We start from the raw sequence: 14,323 nt of genomic DNA, 5'->3' as shown, positions 1-14,323 counted from the left end.
CCTCCAGCAGGTGGAAGCGGGGGCGGGGCGGCGAACGCGAGTAGTACGGAGGAGGTGGCACCTCAGCTCTCTCCGGAGGAATTGGAGCAAAAGAGAATTTTGGAGCTGGAGAAGCACTACCATCGACGACGATGCATCGCACAGGAGATCATCCAGACCGAACGCACCTACGTCGGCCATCTCTCGGATATCGTAGAGGTACCTTCCGCCGTCTTTTTGCGTCTATCCTACCCTCCTCGTTATACTCCCCTCGTTGAGCGCTCTATTCGCTGCGATTGGCCGATGCGGCTTGATCCTTGACATTCGCCCTCCCCCCCAAAGCTCTATCTGCGACCAATGGAGCAAGGAATCAAAGCGGGCCTCGAGAGATCGCCACCAGCGAAGATAGGCAAGGAGATACCCTCCGAGGCCGATTCAAAGGTACCCCAGCCCTCCTGGCCAAGCCCAGACGTTAGCAGGCCCTAGTCCCTCCAGGGAGATGCTATTTGATATTATTTGTTAGAGTTAGCGCCTGTGCCACTATTTACCACTACTCTTCTCACTGTCACTTTCGCTATCATTCGTGTCCGCAGTGCTGTTTGTGTTCATCCTGGACATTTACGACCTGAACAAGAAGTTCCTGGGCACCATCGAGCAAATGGTACCGCACATCGAGCAGCAGCATCACGACGAGCTGCAGATGGGCGGGGCCTTTGAGGACGTGGTACGTCATTCTCTCTACACTCTCTGCACCATCAGGTTGACGTGTGGCGCATTGTAGCATACTGATGCCGGCTCTCTCCACACCGAATGCAGACCGCCTCGTTCAAGTTGTACTCGGCCTTTGTCAACAGCTACGACAAGAGCCTGGACGCCTTGGGGCGGGTAGAAGCCACGCGGCTGTGGGCGGAGATCATGAAGAAGGTGGACAACCTTGTCCGCGATGAGCGACCGCTCACCTTTGAGACCCTGCTCGTTACACCCATCCAGCGCATCCCGAGATATCTTCTTCTACTCAAGGTGACCACTTCCTCTCTGGCTTGCGATTCATCTTTTCAAGTGTCTGGTTGAACCAACCGACTGACGCCATTGAACAACAGGACATGCTGCGACACACGCCGGCCGAGCATCCTGACTACGAGAAGCTGAGCATCGTGCTGCCAAAGATGGAGGAGGTGGCCAACTGGATCAACAACGAGAAGAGCAAATTCGACAACCTCACCATCATTCAGACACTCTCAGATACAATCTCCGGCTACGAAGACGTAAGTTGTCAATCCTGCTTCTCGATGTCGTTCGTCCATCAGTCTTTTTGAGCTCACCGCTGTTGAAACACTCCACACCGCAGTCATTCCTGAAGCTCGGCCGACGGTTCCTACGCGAGGGCCTACTGTCGCAGTACATCAACGACTCCATGCGGTCCAAGCAGCGCTATTTATTCCTCTTCTCCGACATCATTCTTCTTACGCAGCCGCGCCGTGGGAGTGCCATGCCCCTCCTCAAAAAGGCCGCGCCCAAGTACGACCCCCCCCATTCCTCTACTACCTCTCTCTGTGTTGGCCGCGGGTGAGCTCACCTGGTCGCGTGTCGTGCGTCGTGTGTACCACTAGGTACCAGTTCATGGCCTCCGTGGAACTCGAGCGCTGCAAGGTGTTCGGGCCAGCCGAAGTCTCGGTTCCAGGCACGTGATCAATGGTGACCTGCGTATCACCTAACGATTGGCATGACGTGCTGACCGCGACGTGGGGCACTCTACACAGGGGCGAAGCATGCGCTCAAACTGTTGTTGGCGGACGGCTCGTCGTGGATCCTCCACAATAGCTCCGAGCGCGACGTGACCAGTTGGTACCAGTCTCTCAAGGAGGCCATCGACGAGGCCCAGGCCTCCATGATTAGCAAACACCAGGCCCGCGCGACCAGGTACTAAGCGCTACTCAATCGCACCTCCTCTCACAATGCGAAGGTAGTGTGTAAACTAACCACTCTTTTTCGCAACAGACTGCCCCAGTTGCGGATGTCTCTAACAGAGGGCGATGAAGACGAGGATGAAGTGGTGGGCGGAGTGTCCAAGTACCACACCCACCGCACGACTACGGTCACAGAGCCCGGGCAGCGCGCGCGGTCGGCCACCGGGTCGGTCGAGCTCCCGCCGATGGCGCAGTCGCCCGCAGCGCTGCGGGGCGGCTCGATCCCGCCGACCCCGACCCTGCCGCCACCCCTCGATCTGCCCTCCCTGTCCTCGACCCTAGGCCACCAGCTCCCGCGACCGCAGCTGCTGCCCTTTGCCCTCCCCGTCTCGCCCCAGCGACCAAACCGCCACCGGCTGCAGCCGGTGTCCCTCTCGTCCGACAACGTCGACACGGCGCCGAGTGGTCAGTCGTCCACCCTGTCCTATTCCTCCACCTCCTTCTCGTCGCTGTCCTCCAGCAAGAAGCTCTATCGGCGCACCCTGTCTGAGCTGCTGGCCTCGCAGATCAGCGACAGCCAACGCCAACAGCACCAGCAGCCACAACAGCATCACCAACAGCAGCAGTCGCACGCGGGCACCTTCAGCCAGAGCGGAGGTCGACACACCAACAGTAACAACAACCACAGCCCCCACAACAACAACAACCATCACAACAACAACCAGAGCCCCAACAGCAACAGCCCCAACGGCGAGGCCAAGAGGATGGGGATGAGCGGAGAGATCGCAGTGCTCGGCAGCGGCGAGCGAAGGAACAGCAGCAGCATCCCGGCCGAGCTCAAAGAGGGCATCAAGCGCGGCCTCGCCAAGCAGCAGTCGATGTCGACGCCCTCCTCGCCCGTGCCCACGCACCTGTCGTCATCATCGCCCACCGCCCCCTTCCTCTCCCCGGCCAGACGAAGCCGAAGCAGCGGCCGCGACGACGAGGCCGAGTCGGGCTCGCCGGGCAAGTGGCCGGCCCCGCGGCGCACCGTCGGCCCGCCCACGCCCGAGGGCGGGGGTCTGGTGTCGCGGCGAGAGATGGCGCGCATGCTCGAGGTGTCGCTGAACCTCAACAAGGACCTCAAGAAGCGGGTCTGCCAGTCGCCCGGTAAGAAGGAGCTGGACAGGAGTACATAACAAACACCACTTGGCTGCAACACCACAACAAGATTATTTAAAAAACACATTCAACACCACCATCGTGATCTACTTGAGCACGGAAGGAGGAGGTTGGCACGGGTTCCTCTATTGGGTACATTGGTCGATTCAGTAAGTGGGGGGGGGAGGCCTGGTCCCTGCTTAGTTGGCCTGGTCTTCCTCCTCCTCCTCCTCCTCGTCGTCGTCTTCTTCTTCCTCCTGGCGGAAGCCGTTCGACCTCTGCTCCATGGATCGCTTCATCTCGTCCTTCCTTTGCTGCAGACACGCCAAGTCCAGCTCATGCAGTTTTTTGAGCTGCTCGCTGGCGGCCCGCTCAGCACGGAAGGCCTCCCTGGTTGGTGTCCACACATCATCATGCAACACATACATGTTATCGGCATGCGTCGCTTGTGCTGGTCAAGGGTTCTGCGCGGCGCCGCACCTGAGCTTGTGAAGGAGCTCGCTCCTCTCCCACTTGTATAGCTGTTCCCTGAAGCCAGCGTTCGGGCTCACACCGTTCTAGAGAAGCCAGGCGCGTGTAAGAGGAGCGCTGGGCTGACATGATGATGACGGAGGGGAAGGGGTACTCTGGCGAGGGCCAACTCCTTGTAGGCGGTCTCGAAGTCCATCTCCAGCCAAGTCATCATGTAGGCCAAGGTGATGGTGGAAGATCTCGAGATGCCTTCAGGCGAAAGGGAGCATTGTGAGAAACGGGAATGGGAATTATCAAAAATCAGGGAAATTGGGCTGTACCAGCAGCGCAGTGGACATAAACGCGTCCGCCTTCGCTTCTGGCCTTGTGTATGAAGTTGGTCGTTTGCTCGAAGTACTGGAAGAGGTCTGTTGTCATCACATCGTCGACATCAAGGTGAATTTTGCCTTTGAGCTCGTGTCGCGGGCTCATGTCGCAAATGGACACGACATGAGTGACCTCCTTCTTCTTGAACCAGTCCGGGTTGTTCACCACGTCCGCCCCACCCTGAATCAGCGACTCTCCCAAGATGTGCGACGGCGCTCCTCCCATCTTTCTGTCCTTTTCGATTCAATCTTTTCCTCGTGGGCTTAGGCAATAACACCGACAGCTGACGTCAGCATGTGCAACATTTCAACTGAAATAAAATAAAAAAACATCATAAAAAAGACACAACATGTGGGAGCTCTGGGCGTTGGTGGCTGTGGGAGCGGTGGTGGTCGCGATCCTCTTCGTCGTGGTCACAAGCTCCAAGAGTGCGAACGAGGCCTCGCACCCCGTTGTGCACAAGCGATGGACTCCTTCCCACGTCGCGGTATCTCGCCATTTCCGATTCCATTTTAATCTAATCCAAATTGATTTCTAATTCAAATGGTGTAGACCCAGAAGACCGGTCGCAGGTATCTGGTCATTGGCGGCCACGGCTTCCTGGGTACCTCTTCATCTTCATCTTCTTCATCCTCATCATTTCATCAGGCTTTCATGCCAACCACGACTAAAGGGTCGCTGTCCCTGTGCAGGGTCGCACATTGTGGAGGCCCTGCTGGCACGCGGCGAGAAGGACATCTGGGTGTTCGACGCTTCGCCTTCGCCTCTCTTCGAAGACGAGCGCAAGGTGACGTATCATCATTCATCATCAGACACACGAACACACGCACGCACACAACGCACGCTACAAGCGAAGGTCGCCACTGACCTCGGTGTGCTGTTGTGCCTTCGTCTTGGCTGGTCTTGTCTGATCGTGCAGGTCAACTTCATCCGCGGTGACATCCTGAACAAGGACCACCTGCTCAACGCCTGCTACGGCCGCGATGTCGTGTTCCACACTGCTGGTGGGCTTATGACACCACACACCACACACCACACACACCACACACACACACCACACACGACACCGCACACGACTCTCCGAGCTTGCGCTCATTCACTGCTTCTTCTTTCAGCGCTCGTCAACTACTGGTCACGCTTGAAGCACGACTACGACAAGATCTACAAGGTCAACTACGTGGGCACCAAGAACGTGATCGAGGCGTGCCGCACGGCGTCTGTCAAGAAGTTGATCTACTCGTCCACCGCCTCCATGTTCGTCACCGCTGGTACTGGGCACTCACTGCGCGCACGCGGACTAGGGCGGAGAGTGGAGGGTGTTGGCTCACCTGGGTCGATTCAACCAACCAACCAACCAACAGAGACGCTGAAGAAGCCCATCCGGGACCAGAGGGAAGACACCCTGCTCTACCCCGAGGAGCCCCTGTGCCACTACACCCACACCAAGATGCTCGCCGAGAAGGTACATTCGTTTCTAATTTTACTATCATTAATCATCGTCATCATCTGTTGTTGTTGTTGTGTAGAGATCGGATGCAGCTACTTACGAGCGTTGTGTCGCAGTTGGTGTTGGCTTCCAACGGCTACAGTGGCGTTCTCACCGCGGCCATCCGACCCAACGGCATCTACGGCCCACGTGACGCAGTACTCCCCTCTCCCTCGAGCTCCGTGTGTCGTGTGTCGTGTGTCGTGTGTGTGCATCCATTTCGTTGCAATCCCTGGAGGGAGCTCACACGAGAGCAATCGGTCATGGCGCAGCTCATCGGCGGGGTCATCGCCACCGGAGCGCCCGGCATCGGTCACGTCAACAACAAGCAGGACTACGTCTACGTCGAGAATCTGGTCCACGGCTTCCTCAAGCTCGAGGAGAGCCTCGCGCCGGGCTCGCCCGCCGCCGGCAAGGCCTACTTCATCACCGACAACGAGCCCCTGGGCTACTTCGACTTCAACTCCAAGTTCAGCGGCTACTTCGGCAACGAGTTCAAGCTTCTCCCGCGACTCGTGCCCATCGTCCTGTCCTACGTCGTGGAGACCATCGCCTGGCTGTCCAAGTACGCCTCTCTCTCGCCATTACGCCACCACCACCGAGCGTTTGACTGATTTACGGCCGTGTGCGTGTGTGTGTTGTGTGCGTGTGTGTGGTGTCTTCGCTTACAGGGGGAGGATCCCGCTGGGTCAGCTGCAGATCCTCACGCCCCCCACGATCGTGATTGCGAGCTCGGAGTACTACTTCTCCACGGAGAAGGCCCAGAAGGACCTCGGCTGGAAGCCGCTGTTCACGGTCGACGAGGGCATGAAGAACACGGCCGAGTACTTTAAGTCGCTCAAGGAGGAGAACCGGATACGAGAGGGCAAGAAGGAGGGCAAGAAGAACAAGTAGTGGTGATGATGGTGATGGTACGCAGCAGGTCGGGAAAATATGAATAAAAAAATACAATACTGTTACACAATGTAGTGCTTGATGTTGATGAGGGTTGATGGTGATGGTGTTCAGACGTCTTCGGTCTTGGCCTGCGCAACGACGGGGGCGGCGGCGGGCATGGCGAAGAAGAAGGGCTGCGGCGGCGCCTGCATGTGGAGCGGCATGTAGTGGGCCGGCATGAACTGCATCTCCTTGGCGTCCGACCTGTTGATTGTGCAATGCACACGCACACAAGGTGATTAGAATGTGGTGGTGGCTGTGTGCGCACACGGGATTGATGGTGTGGCGTACGTGTAGAGCGGCTGGTAGGGCTGAGCCGAGGCGGCCTCCGCGGCCTCCTTCTGCTGGGCAGCCTCAGTCTCTACATTGTGACGCGGTAGGGTTAGCATCGTTGAAGAAGAAGTAGTAGAAGAAGAAGAAAAAGGGGAAGGGCACAAGCCATCATTGAAGTCGAGGTGATGATCACGTACGGTTCGAGATGTACTTCTGGACCTGAATGCCGATGAAGATGATGAGCAGGCCGACGGCGGTCAGGACGAAGGGGTACGACCACGAGTCGTAGAACAGGTCGTTCGTGAGCCAGAGCACGAAGGCGGCCTCGCCCAGAGAACCGAACACGACCAGGCTCTGGCGGTTCGCCAGCGCTCCACCACCTGTGCAGACCGGCCAGTCGTTGAGAGAAGCTGCCAGCTTTGAATCAAATCTTTGTAAAAGATGGATGAGGGCATACGATGTAGAGGGCCGAGAAGATGGCGTAGCCGCAGTTGTAGGGACCGAGCAGGGCGGAGCCGATGCCGAAGAGCCAGGTGAGAGCGCCGAAGCTGGAGGCGGTGCCGAAGAGGTAGAGCCAGAAGCCGTAATCCTGCTTGAACTTCTGGCGATCGATTCCGAAAGCGACGGCGTCCATCGCGAGACCGAATGCAAAGGACAGCAGGCAGATCTGCGTCACGGAGGGATGGTGCCAGATGGCTTGGGACAGATCGACGGTGGACATGCCATAGAGGCCGGCCGCGATGGGGGCTGTGAGGAACGGGAACCGGATGAAGTAGAAGGCAAGCGCGCCACCCGCCACAAGCGTCAGTTCGATCAAGATTCCACCACTAATCGGCCATTCGTTGAAGTAGCGCTGGGCGGCGTAGGTGGCAATGGGCGCCACGGCCACGGCGATGGTGACGAAGAGGCCGCCCACCGCTTGCGGGACGCCGTACTGCGCCTGCCCATCGAACCACAGCTTGACGCCGCCCGCGCCGAAAACGGCACTGTAGGCCAGGGCCAAGAAGAAGAGGAACTCGCTCGACGCCCACACGACCGTCATGAACCAGCTGAGGGCGCCGATGATGAGCAGCGAGCCGGCGTAGAAGGCCACCTGCGCCAGGTTGAGGTTGCCCCTGCCCTGCGTCCTCTTGACAAGGGCGGGCCACAGCGCGGTGGCCTCGTTGGGCGCGACCAGGCCCTGCTGGGCGGCCCACGCCAGGTCGCTTTCCTCCACATAGATGTACGACATCGTTGTTGTGCAGCTATCGTTTGTTGTCTGCCCCGACACTCTTTTATTATTTCATGGTTGATCCCTTGTCTGACAATACGCCGACACCTTTGCTTCGCCGTTCTGCGAAGGGACTTATTTTTTCACATTTTCGTAATACATTACTGGTTGCTATGCAACAAGAAAGCTCAACAAGAACGACTCTGAGGCCCAACCAAGGCTGGAGGAGATGTAGTGTTGCATTGGCGAAAGGGGCGAGGTTGGTGGTGGAGGTGTAGCCACCAAACACACATGGGAGAGAGGGAAGGGAGAGGGAGGAGAAGAGGCTGCAGCTGTTCGATTAACCGCGGTTCATGGGCGGGAGGACCTTGTAGATGCGGACGAGCCAGTGCTGCGTGGTGTAGGCCTCCTCCAGGTGCTCGAGCTCGAAGTTCTTGTTACCGATCTCCACATTCCTCACACGATCGTAGCCTTGGGGTTGGCCTGAAGATGATAATAAAAAAAAAAGCAAGCGCGAGCGAGGGTGAGTCGACCAGTCAATGCAAGCTGAACAAGACATGATGGTGGATTGTTTGGGTGGTGGTCGTACCCTGCTCGGTGTAGACCTGGCCGAAGCGGTAGTAGCAGAGCTTGTACATGAGACAGTTCAACATCTTGTCCGAGCCGTGGCGGTCGATGGTGAACCTAAGAGTAGAAACCGGGCGTTAGGTTTCTTTCAAGGTTGAGTGAAGGGAAAAAATGCAGGCCTTTGACACGACGTACCTCTTGTCCTTGGAGTAGTAGTCCTCCTCCTTGATGCTCGGGTCGGTCGAACCACCGATACGGACCATCCACAGGAACTTGTTGATGTCGTCGGACGAGTAGCCGGTGAGACCGCCGAAGATGACCAGGACGTAGTTGACGTCCAGCTTCTGCATGACATCGTAGGCGACGTCCTCGTAGGCCGACATGGCCTTACCGACCTGCGCGATATGACTGTTGTTCCACGTGTTGTTGTCCACGATGACCGTTCGATTGGCCATGGCGCTGAGCTGGTAGCCGTAATCCCACCAGGACATAACCCTGGCGTCCTCCTTGGTGTTCTGCCTGAGCCAGTAGTAGGCCTCACGGAAGTCGTCGAAGATGATCTTGCTGCCGCCGTGGCCGCGAGCAGCCAGGACGATGGAGGGCGACGAGTAGGCCTCGGCGGTAACCTGAACAAGCATCACCAAAGCAACCAAGCCAGAAGTCAGAAGAAAGAGAGAGAGAGAGACGTGTTTGAAGGCTCCCACGAGATGCAGCGAGCCGAGGCGGCGGGAGGGTACCCAGGTGCAGTGGAAGGTGTAGAAGATGAGGAGGATGCTGATGCCGGTGATGACCACCCAGGCGATCTCCTTCTGTCCGGCGTAGACGGCCTCGCCCTTCTTGGGCTTGGCGCTGGGGCTCCTCTTCAAGAACTTGGAATAGGTCTTGAGGGTGGTAGAGATGGCAATGGCCGAGAGGACGCAAGCGATGGGGGCCAACACGAGCATCAAACGGACCATCACACCCTGTCGGCGCATGGTTCAATGGAAAGAGAAGAACCGAGCGTGAGCTTGACAAGTCTTGGTGGCAAAAGAACGCGGCCTTGCGAAGTACGTACAGAGAAGTACACGCTGGTCACGCCATAGAGGATGGCGAAGATGTTGGCGTCGGTCAGCTTGCGGAAGCAGAAGTAGAGACCGGCGGGGAAGAGGAACACGAGGCAGTGCAAGTCGAAGAAGAACGAGGCCCACGTGGTAGGCTGGTGCTCGGAGACGGACGCGATGATGGGGATGTTGTCCTTGGCGTAGGTGGGGTCAAGGAGCGAGTAGAACCTGCCGGTCCAGGGCGAAATGTCTGTTCACGCGACAACGTTAAAGACGTGTGAGATCAAGGCCTGGCCAACTCTCTGTGAGAAACGAGCAGAGAAGAGAAGAGAAGAGAAGGCGTACAGCCGGTGTAGGTGCCGACGGCGACAGCGAGGGCGAGAAGGGCACCACCGGTGAGGATGGCGGTCCTGAAGATGATGCGGAAGGAGTCGGGGGGCAGGAACGAGCGCAGCCAGTTGATGAAGCAGTAGAGCTGGAGCAGACCAAAGACGCCGAGGGCGGCCATGTGCTCGGACGACTGGACGGGCTGGAAGCCGACGAAGTTGATCTGCATGGAGAGCAGAGTGCCGAGGGTGTAGACCGTGCAGTAGGCGACGTAGAGGCGGCTCGAGAAGCGGCCGGTGATCAGCAGCGTGAGAACGTGCAGAGGGATCAAGTTGATGATGAAGATGTAGCCTCCCCACGCGGACACCATGTAGAAGTAGGACAGCGAGCACATGGCAGCCCAGAAGAGCGAGCCGGTGTTGACAGACTTGACCCAGCAGTAGTAGGTGAGGATGAGGGCGAAGATGGCAATGCCTTCGTTATCAAACGAACCAGCGACCGAACGCGAGATGTAACCTGATTGAGACAGAGAAAAGGATGATAGATGTAAGTGCCCCCGCACCACCCAACGAGGAAGAGTTCACTTGTGGTGGGGGCTTACCAGGAACAACAGCAATCATAGCTGCCGCAACGAGACCGGCCGACTTGGAGTGAATCTCCTTGGTGAAGAAGTAGGTAACGATGGCAGTGTTCGAGGCGAACCAGGGGGCCAGCAACACGCACACATTCCTGATGTCGATGGTGATGTTGAGGGCGTGGAGCACGTGGTACACAGCGCCCGCAGTGAACATGAGGCCTAATGGAAGAAAATCGTGAGCCAGGCGATCCATTTGATCCCAATTGTTGATTTCGAGCTAAAAATCGAAGGATTTCAGAAAACGAACCTGGGTACACGGTGCCACCCACGATACGGCCCAGAGGATACCACGCGCCCTCATCAAACCAGTTCAAAAACTCGTAGATGCCCTCGTACACGAGGTACTTGGTAGAACGGAAGTTGAAGTACCTGTGGTGGTGCGAAATTGCTACAATGGTGAGTGATGGATCAGCAGCAAGAATGGCAGCAAGGTGGAGTGCGCCCGTACGGATCGAACTCGTGGATTACGCTCTCGAAACGCAGCACCGAGAAGAGTCGAGTGGCAAACGCTGCAAGTACAGAATGCCGAATAAGCCCAGCCCCAGCACAGATCACACAGGGGCGAATTACACTGATGAGGCAGGGATGAAAGTGGAAAGGGGGCGCACCATCGATGTAAATGAGAGACAGCGCGAGCGCAGTCAACAGGACGCCGTACTTGGCCTCGGGGATCTTGAATTTGAAAAGGCTGCCGAAGCCTTCCGTGGCTGGCGTCACCGGCGAGGACCTCCTCTCCTCCACGGTCTTAGTGGACGACATCTCGTCTCTCTTGCGATGTACAAGATCGATCCAATTCGCGTCAGTGCCCACCGCTGGTGTCTGCGTCAGAGCAATGTTATCGCGTCCGGTAATTTCTGGGCGTTGCTGGATGCGTGACGTCACCAAAAAGAGAAAGAAAAGCAGATTGCTGGCGCTACAACAACAGTACATTGCATCCCAGCCTACCCCCCGCCGACACAGGTGATTGATCCGTCTTGGGCACCTTCTCCCCTCCTAAACATCCTTGCTGACGGAGGCAGGTCTCGCATCACACCCCCCGCCCCCTCAAAATCTCAGAAAATGGCGACGTTTGAGGACTGGTACAAGAGCGTGCCCTTGGTGACACGGACGTACATGACCCTGTGCTGCCTCACTACGCTGGCGGTGCAGCTTGAATTCGTGAGCCCCCTGCAGCTCTATCTGAACTTCAACGCCATCTGGCAGCACTACCAGGTATGCCACACATCTGTGTAATACTGCGTTGCGGCACTGCAGCTCCTATACTGACCGTGCATCTTCCGCTCCTGCAGTTTTGGCGATTAATCACAACGTTCTTGTTCTTCGATTACTTCAACTTGAACTTCGTCTTCCACATGTTCTTCACGTGCGTACACCTCCCCGCTGGTCAGCGGTTGCGGCGGTGGCGCGAGGATGGCGTTACTAATGTACAGGCCATCATGACGCGACATACAGCTATCAACACAGCAGACGCCTGGAGGAGGGATCCTACCGCGGCCGCACCGGCGACTTCTTTTTCCTGTGGCTGTTCTGTGCAGTCCTTCTAGTGGTTCGTCCCCTCAACATTCATGGCGCATTCGTGCTCGTAGCTCTCTTTCTCGCTGTTCTGAATCACCTCATCTGGCTTCGTGTCCCTGTGCGTATGTACAGTCGATTCAGTGCGCCATGTACTGGATCCCGAAGGCACCTTCTCTCCTCTTCCTCGCGCCCTCGCTGGCCTTTGCCATCGTATACGTCTGGAGCAGAAGGAACACCAATGTCACGATGAGCTTCCTTGGGCTCTTCACCTTCACCGCGCCCTACCTTCCCTGGGTTATCCTCGGCTTTGGTAAGCTTACCCCCCCCCTTCTCTGTGCGCGTGTTCGTGTCGTGTCGTGCGTGTTCGTGCGTCATGTGTCGAGTCTTCTGTTGGCTCAGACCTCGTGTTTGTTCGGTCAGGCGTGATGCTGGGCCAGAGCCCCATCTACGATCTCTTGGGTCTTGGCGTGGGTCACATCTACTATTTCCTCGAGGATGTCTACCCCAACATCTCTGGCAGACGCCTCCTCAAGACTCCCGGATTCATGTACGCGCACCCTCAACTCAGCCACATGTCCCACCACCTCTGCTCGTCAACGTTGGCTCAGCGCCGGTTCTCATGCGAATCTTCCACACCACAGTCAGTCGTTCTTCGATCAAGTTGAAGTGAGAGAGGCTCGGCATTTGGGTGAAGGGGAGCACCTCCACGACGATTGAGGTGCTCATGCAAGCTTCCGCTCGCTGTACAAAAGCTCTTCTCCAAGCTTCACTGAGCGTGACACTTCAGCTTAGCGAAGGAAAGAGAAGAGTGTTTTTAAAAAGCACAGAAAGAACAACATGTCAGGACAAACGTATGTGGACATCCTCATGGAGCCGGGCGTCTTGGCACACGCTGCTGTCATCCAGGGCGCCGATGGGTCGATGAAGGTGGGCGGCCCTTCGGCGGCGTCCGCCGGCTTCCGAGTGTCAACGGGCGAGGCCCAGACGCTGGCCAACGCGTTCAGGAACAGCAGCCACGTCCAGTCCGGTGGCTTCCAACTCGCCGGCGTTCACTACGAAGTGGTGCGAGCCGACGCCCGCTCCATCTACGGCAAGCAGAGGGGTCCGGAGGGGGGCGGGGTCATCGCGGTCAAGACCGACAAGGTTTTCCTCATCGGCACGTACGATAAGAGCGAACAGCACGAGACTGCCGCCAGCGTCGTGGAGTCACTGGCCGACCCACTCATCAGCCAGGGCGAATAAAATAAATCTAGTTCTTTACCACTGGCCCAAAACAACATTATTTTTTATTGCTCTTCGCCCATTGGTCGTGCCCTTTCACGTGAACGTTGTGATTAAAAAAGAATGAAGCGAACGAAAAACGAGCCCGACCACACCAATCCAAAGATCTTGAAGAACGACTTGAGCCAAGAGAGCGATGGTGTTGAACAAGAGAGTGGTAAAAGGGGCCGAGTCCCATGTGGACTTGGGTACGTGGCCTCCATGTCCGACAAGGCCGACCTGCACCAGGCCGTGCGCCACCAGACCATGGCGGGCATCCTGGGCCAGCTGTCCACGCTCCTCTCCTACGCCAACGAACTCTACGCCGACCTCCACCGCGAGCTCTCCAACGACGCCCAGCGCATTTCGGCCCTGGCCGCCCGCACCCAGGCCGCCTACGATTATCTGCCCCATCTCGAGACCTACATTCACAACACGTACGCCCCCCCCCAAGATTAATATTTTAAATCCTCCCCTCCAATTCAATCGACGACTACTCACATCAACAATCAATTTTGAATTGAACGTTCACGATGAACGTGTAGTGGTCCCGAGGAGTTCATCAACCGCGGCGGTAGCGAGTACAAGCAGAAGGGCGGGGAGGATTGCCAGCTGCTGTCGCCGGGCACCAGGGCCACGGCCACGGTGGTGGTCTACGACACCGAGTGCGTGCCGCCGCCCGATCTCTCGCCGCTCGATCCCTATCGCGAGGATGGACGTCCGTGCATCAAGGATTACACCAACCCGGCCTTCTTCGTCGAGGAGTGGATCGCCGAGCAGAAGCGCCAGGCCCAGGAGGCCCGTCGTCGTCGCGAGAAGAGCCGCAAGACCAAGCAAGATGAGCGCGGCGTGTTGAGGCGCGCCAACGAGGCCGTCGAGGTCAAGAAGCTCAAGAAGACCCGCTACAACCAGTGGGGCGAAAAGATTCAAGATGGGGATGACGACGGCGCCGTGGCCGCCCCCTCGCGCGAGGCCACCAAGAGCGCCCCGCGCGTCGAGGCCACCACCGCCCCCAAGGAGCTCACCGAGTCGTCCAAGGGCCACAAGAAGCGCGAGAAGAAGACCCTCTTCAAGGGCAAGGAGAAGGAGAAGGAGAAGGAGCAACGCGAGAGCGAGCGCAAGGGCTCGACCGTCTCCCGCCCCCCGCCCCCTGCCGGCGCCCCCTCCCCGCGCAGCTCCGCACCCGCTGCGGCCCCGCCCCCCGCCGCC

General features: G+C 57.7%; 8 protein-coding genes across 8 annotated transcripts in view; 5 read left to right on the top strand and 3 right to left on the bottom strand.

Annotated features, from left to right (window-relative positions):
* Positions 1–336: 336 nt before the first annotated feature.
* ACA1_169110 (RhoGEF domain containing protein) lies at positions 337–3,064 on the top strand (the record flags this gene model as incomplete). The annotated part of the gene is made up of 9 exons (XM_004353886.1): positions 337–420; positions 449–464; positions 573–703; positions 796–999; positions 1,080–1,244; positions 1,328–1,497; positions 1,590–1,653; positions 1,748–1,899; positions 1,978–3,064. 9 exons carry the CDS (start codon positions 337–339, stop codon positions 3,062–3,064), a joined length of 2,073 nt encoding a protein of 690 aa, XP_004353938.1.
* Positions 3,065–3,226: 162 nt separating this feature from the next.
* On the bottom strand, positions 3,227–4,088 carry ACA1_169100 (dual specificity phosphatase, catalytic domain containing protein; the record flags this gene model as incomplete). Its single annotated transcript, XM_004353884.1, has 4 exons — positions 3,227–3,416; positions 3,507–3,583; positions 3,652–3,746; positions 3,818–4,088. 4 exons carry the CDS (start codon positions 4,086–4,088, stop codon positions 3,227–3,229), a joined length of 633 nt encoding a protein of 210 aa, XP_004353936.1.
* Positions 4,089–4,212: 124 nt separating this feature from the next.
* ACA1_169090 (3beta hydroxysteroid dehydrogenase/isomerase family protein) lies at positions 4,213–6,243 on the top strand (the record flags this gene model as incomplete). Its single annotated transcript, XM_004353882.1, has 9 exons — positions 4,213–4,350; positions 4,416–4,467; positions 4,556–4,650; positions 4,783–4,867; positions 4,979–5,131; positions 5,225–5,325; positions 5,427–5,507; positions 5,622–5,914; positions 6,021–6,243. The coding sequence occupies 9 exons, from the start codon at positions 4,213–4,215 to the stop codon at positions 6,241–6,243; spliced, it is 1,221 nt and encodes a 406-aa protein (XP_004353934.1).
* Positions 6,244–6,353: 110 nt separating this feature from the next.
* ACA1_169080 (uncharacterized protein) lies at positions 6,354–7,789 on the bottom strand (the record flags this gene model as incomplete). The annotated part of the gene is made up of 4 exons (XM_004353880.1): positions 6,354–6,489; positions 6,577–6,646; positions 6,756–6,912; positions 7,016–7,789. The coding sequence occupies 4 exons, from the start codon at positions 7,787–7,789 to the stop codon at positions 6,354–6,356; spliced, it is 1,137 nt and encodes a 378-aa protein (XP_004353932.1).
* Positions 7,790–8,108: 319 nt separating this feature from the next.
* ACA1_169070 lies at positions 8,109–11,098 on the bottom strand (the record flags this gene model as incomplete). Its single annotated transcript, XM_004353878.1, has 10 exons — positions 8,109–8,251; positions 8,358–8,452; positions 8,531–8,961; positions 9,073–9,297; positions 9,390–9,625; positions 9,721–10,218; positions 10,304–10,498; positions 10,587–10,708; positions 10,788–10,848; positions 10,948–11,098. 10 exons carry the CDS (start codon positions 11,096–11,098, stop codon positions 8,109–8,111), a joined length of 2,157 nt encoding a protein of 718 aa, XP_004353930.1.
* A 300-nt stretch (positions 11,099–11,398) lies between these two features.
* On the top strand, positions 11,399–12,571 carry ACA1_169060 (derlin,putative; the record flags this gene model as incomplete). The annotated part of the gene is made up of 6 exons (XM_004353876.1): positions 11,399–11,551; positions 11,629–11,702; positions 11,804–11,885; positions 11,987–12,164; positions 12,275–12,401; positions 12,496–12,571. The coding sequence occupies 6 exons, from the start codon at positions 11,399–11,401 to the stop codon at positions 12,569–12,571; spliced, it is 690 nt and encodes a 229-aa protein (XP_004353928.1).
* A 120-nt stretch (positions 12,572–12,691) lies between these two features.
* ACA1_169050 (Profilin1B, putative) lies at positions 12,692–13,096 on the top strand (the record flags this gene model as incomplete). The annotated part of the gene is made up of 1 exon (XM_004353874.1): positions 12,692–13,096. One exon carries the CDS (start codon positions 12,692–12,694, stop codon positions 13,094–13,096), a length of 405 nt encoding a protein of 134 aa, XP_004353926.1.
* Positions 13,097–13,198: 102 nt separating this feature from the next.
* The window catches only part of ACA1_168940 (uncharacterized protein), a gene marked incomplete at both ends in the record, with an annotated part of 1,658 nt that continues 533 nt past the window's right edge, over positions 13,199–14,323 (top strand). The window contains 2 exons of the mRNA XM_004353872.1: positions 13,199–13,551; positions 13,660–14,245. Of these exons, the coding sequence (XP_004353924.1) occupies positions 13,199–13,551; positions 13,660–14,245 (939 nt within the window). The remainder of the gene's footprint in view (positions 13,552–13,659; positions 14,246–14,323) is intronic.

This window comes from Acanthamoeba castellanii, assembly GCF_000313135.1.
Source record: "Acanthamoeba castellanii str. Neff unplaced genomic scaffold scf7180000084739, whole genome shotgun sequence".
Taxonomy (NCBI): domain Eukaryota; phylum Discosea; order Longamoebia; family Acanthamoebidae; genus Acanthamoeba; species Acanthamoeba castellanii.
The sequence above is the reverse complement of the archived record's forward strand: the minus strand, read 5'-3'. Positions and strand labels throughout refer to the sequence as shown.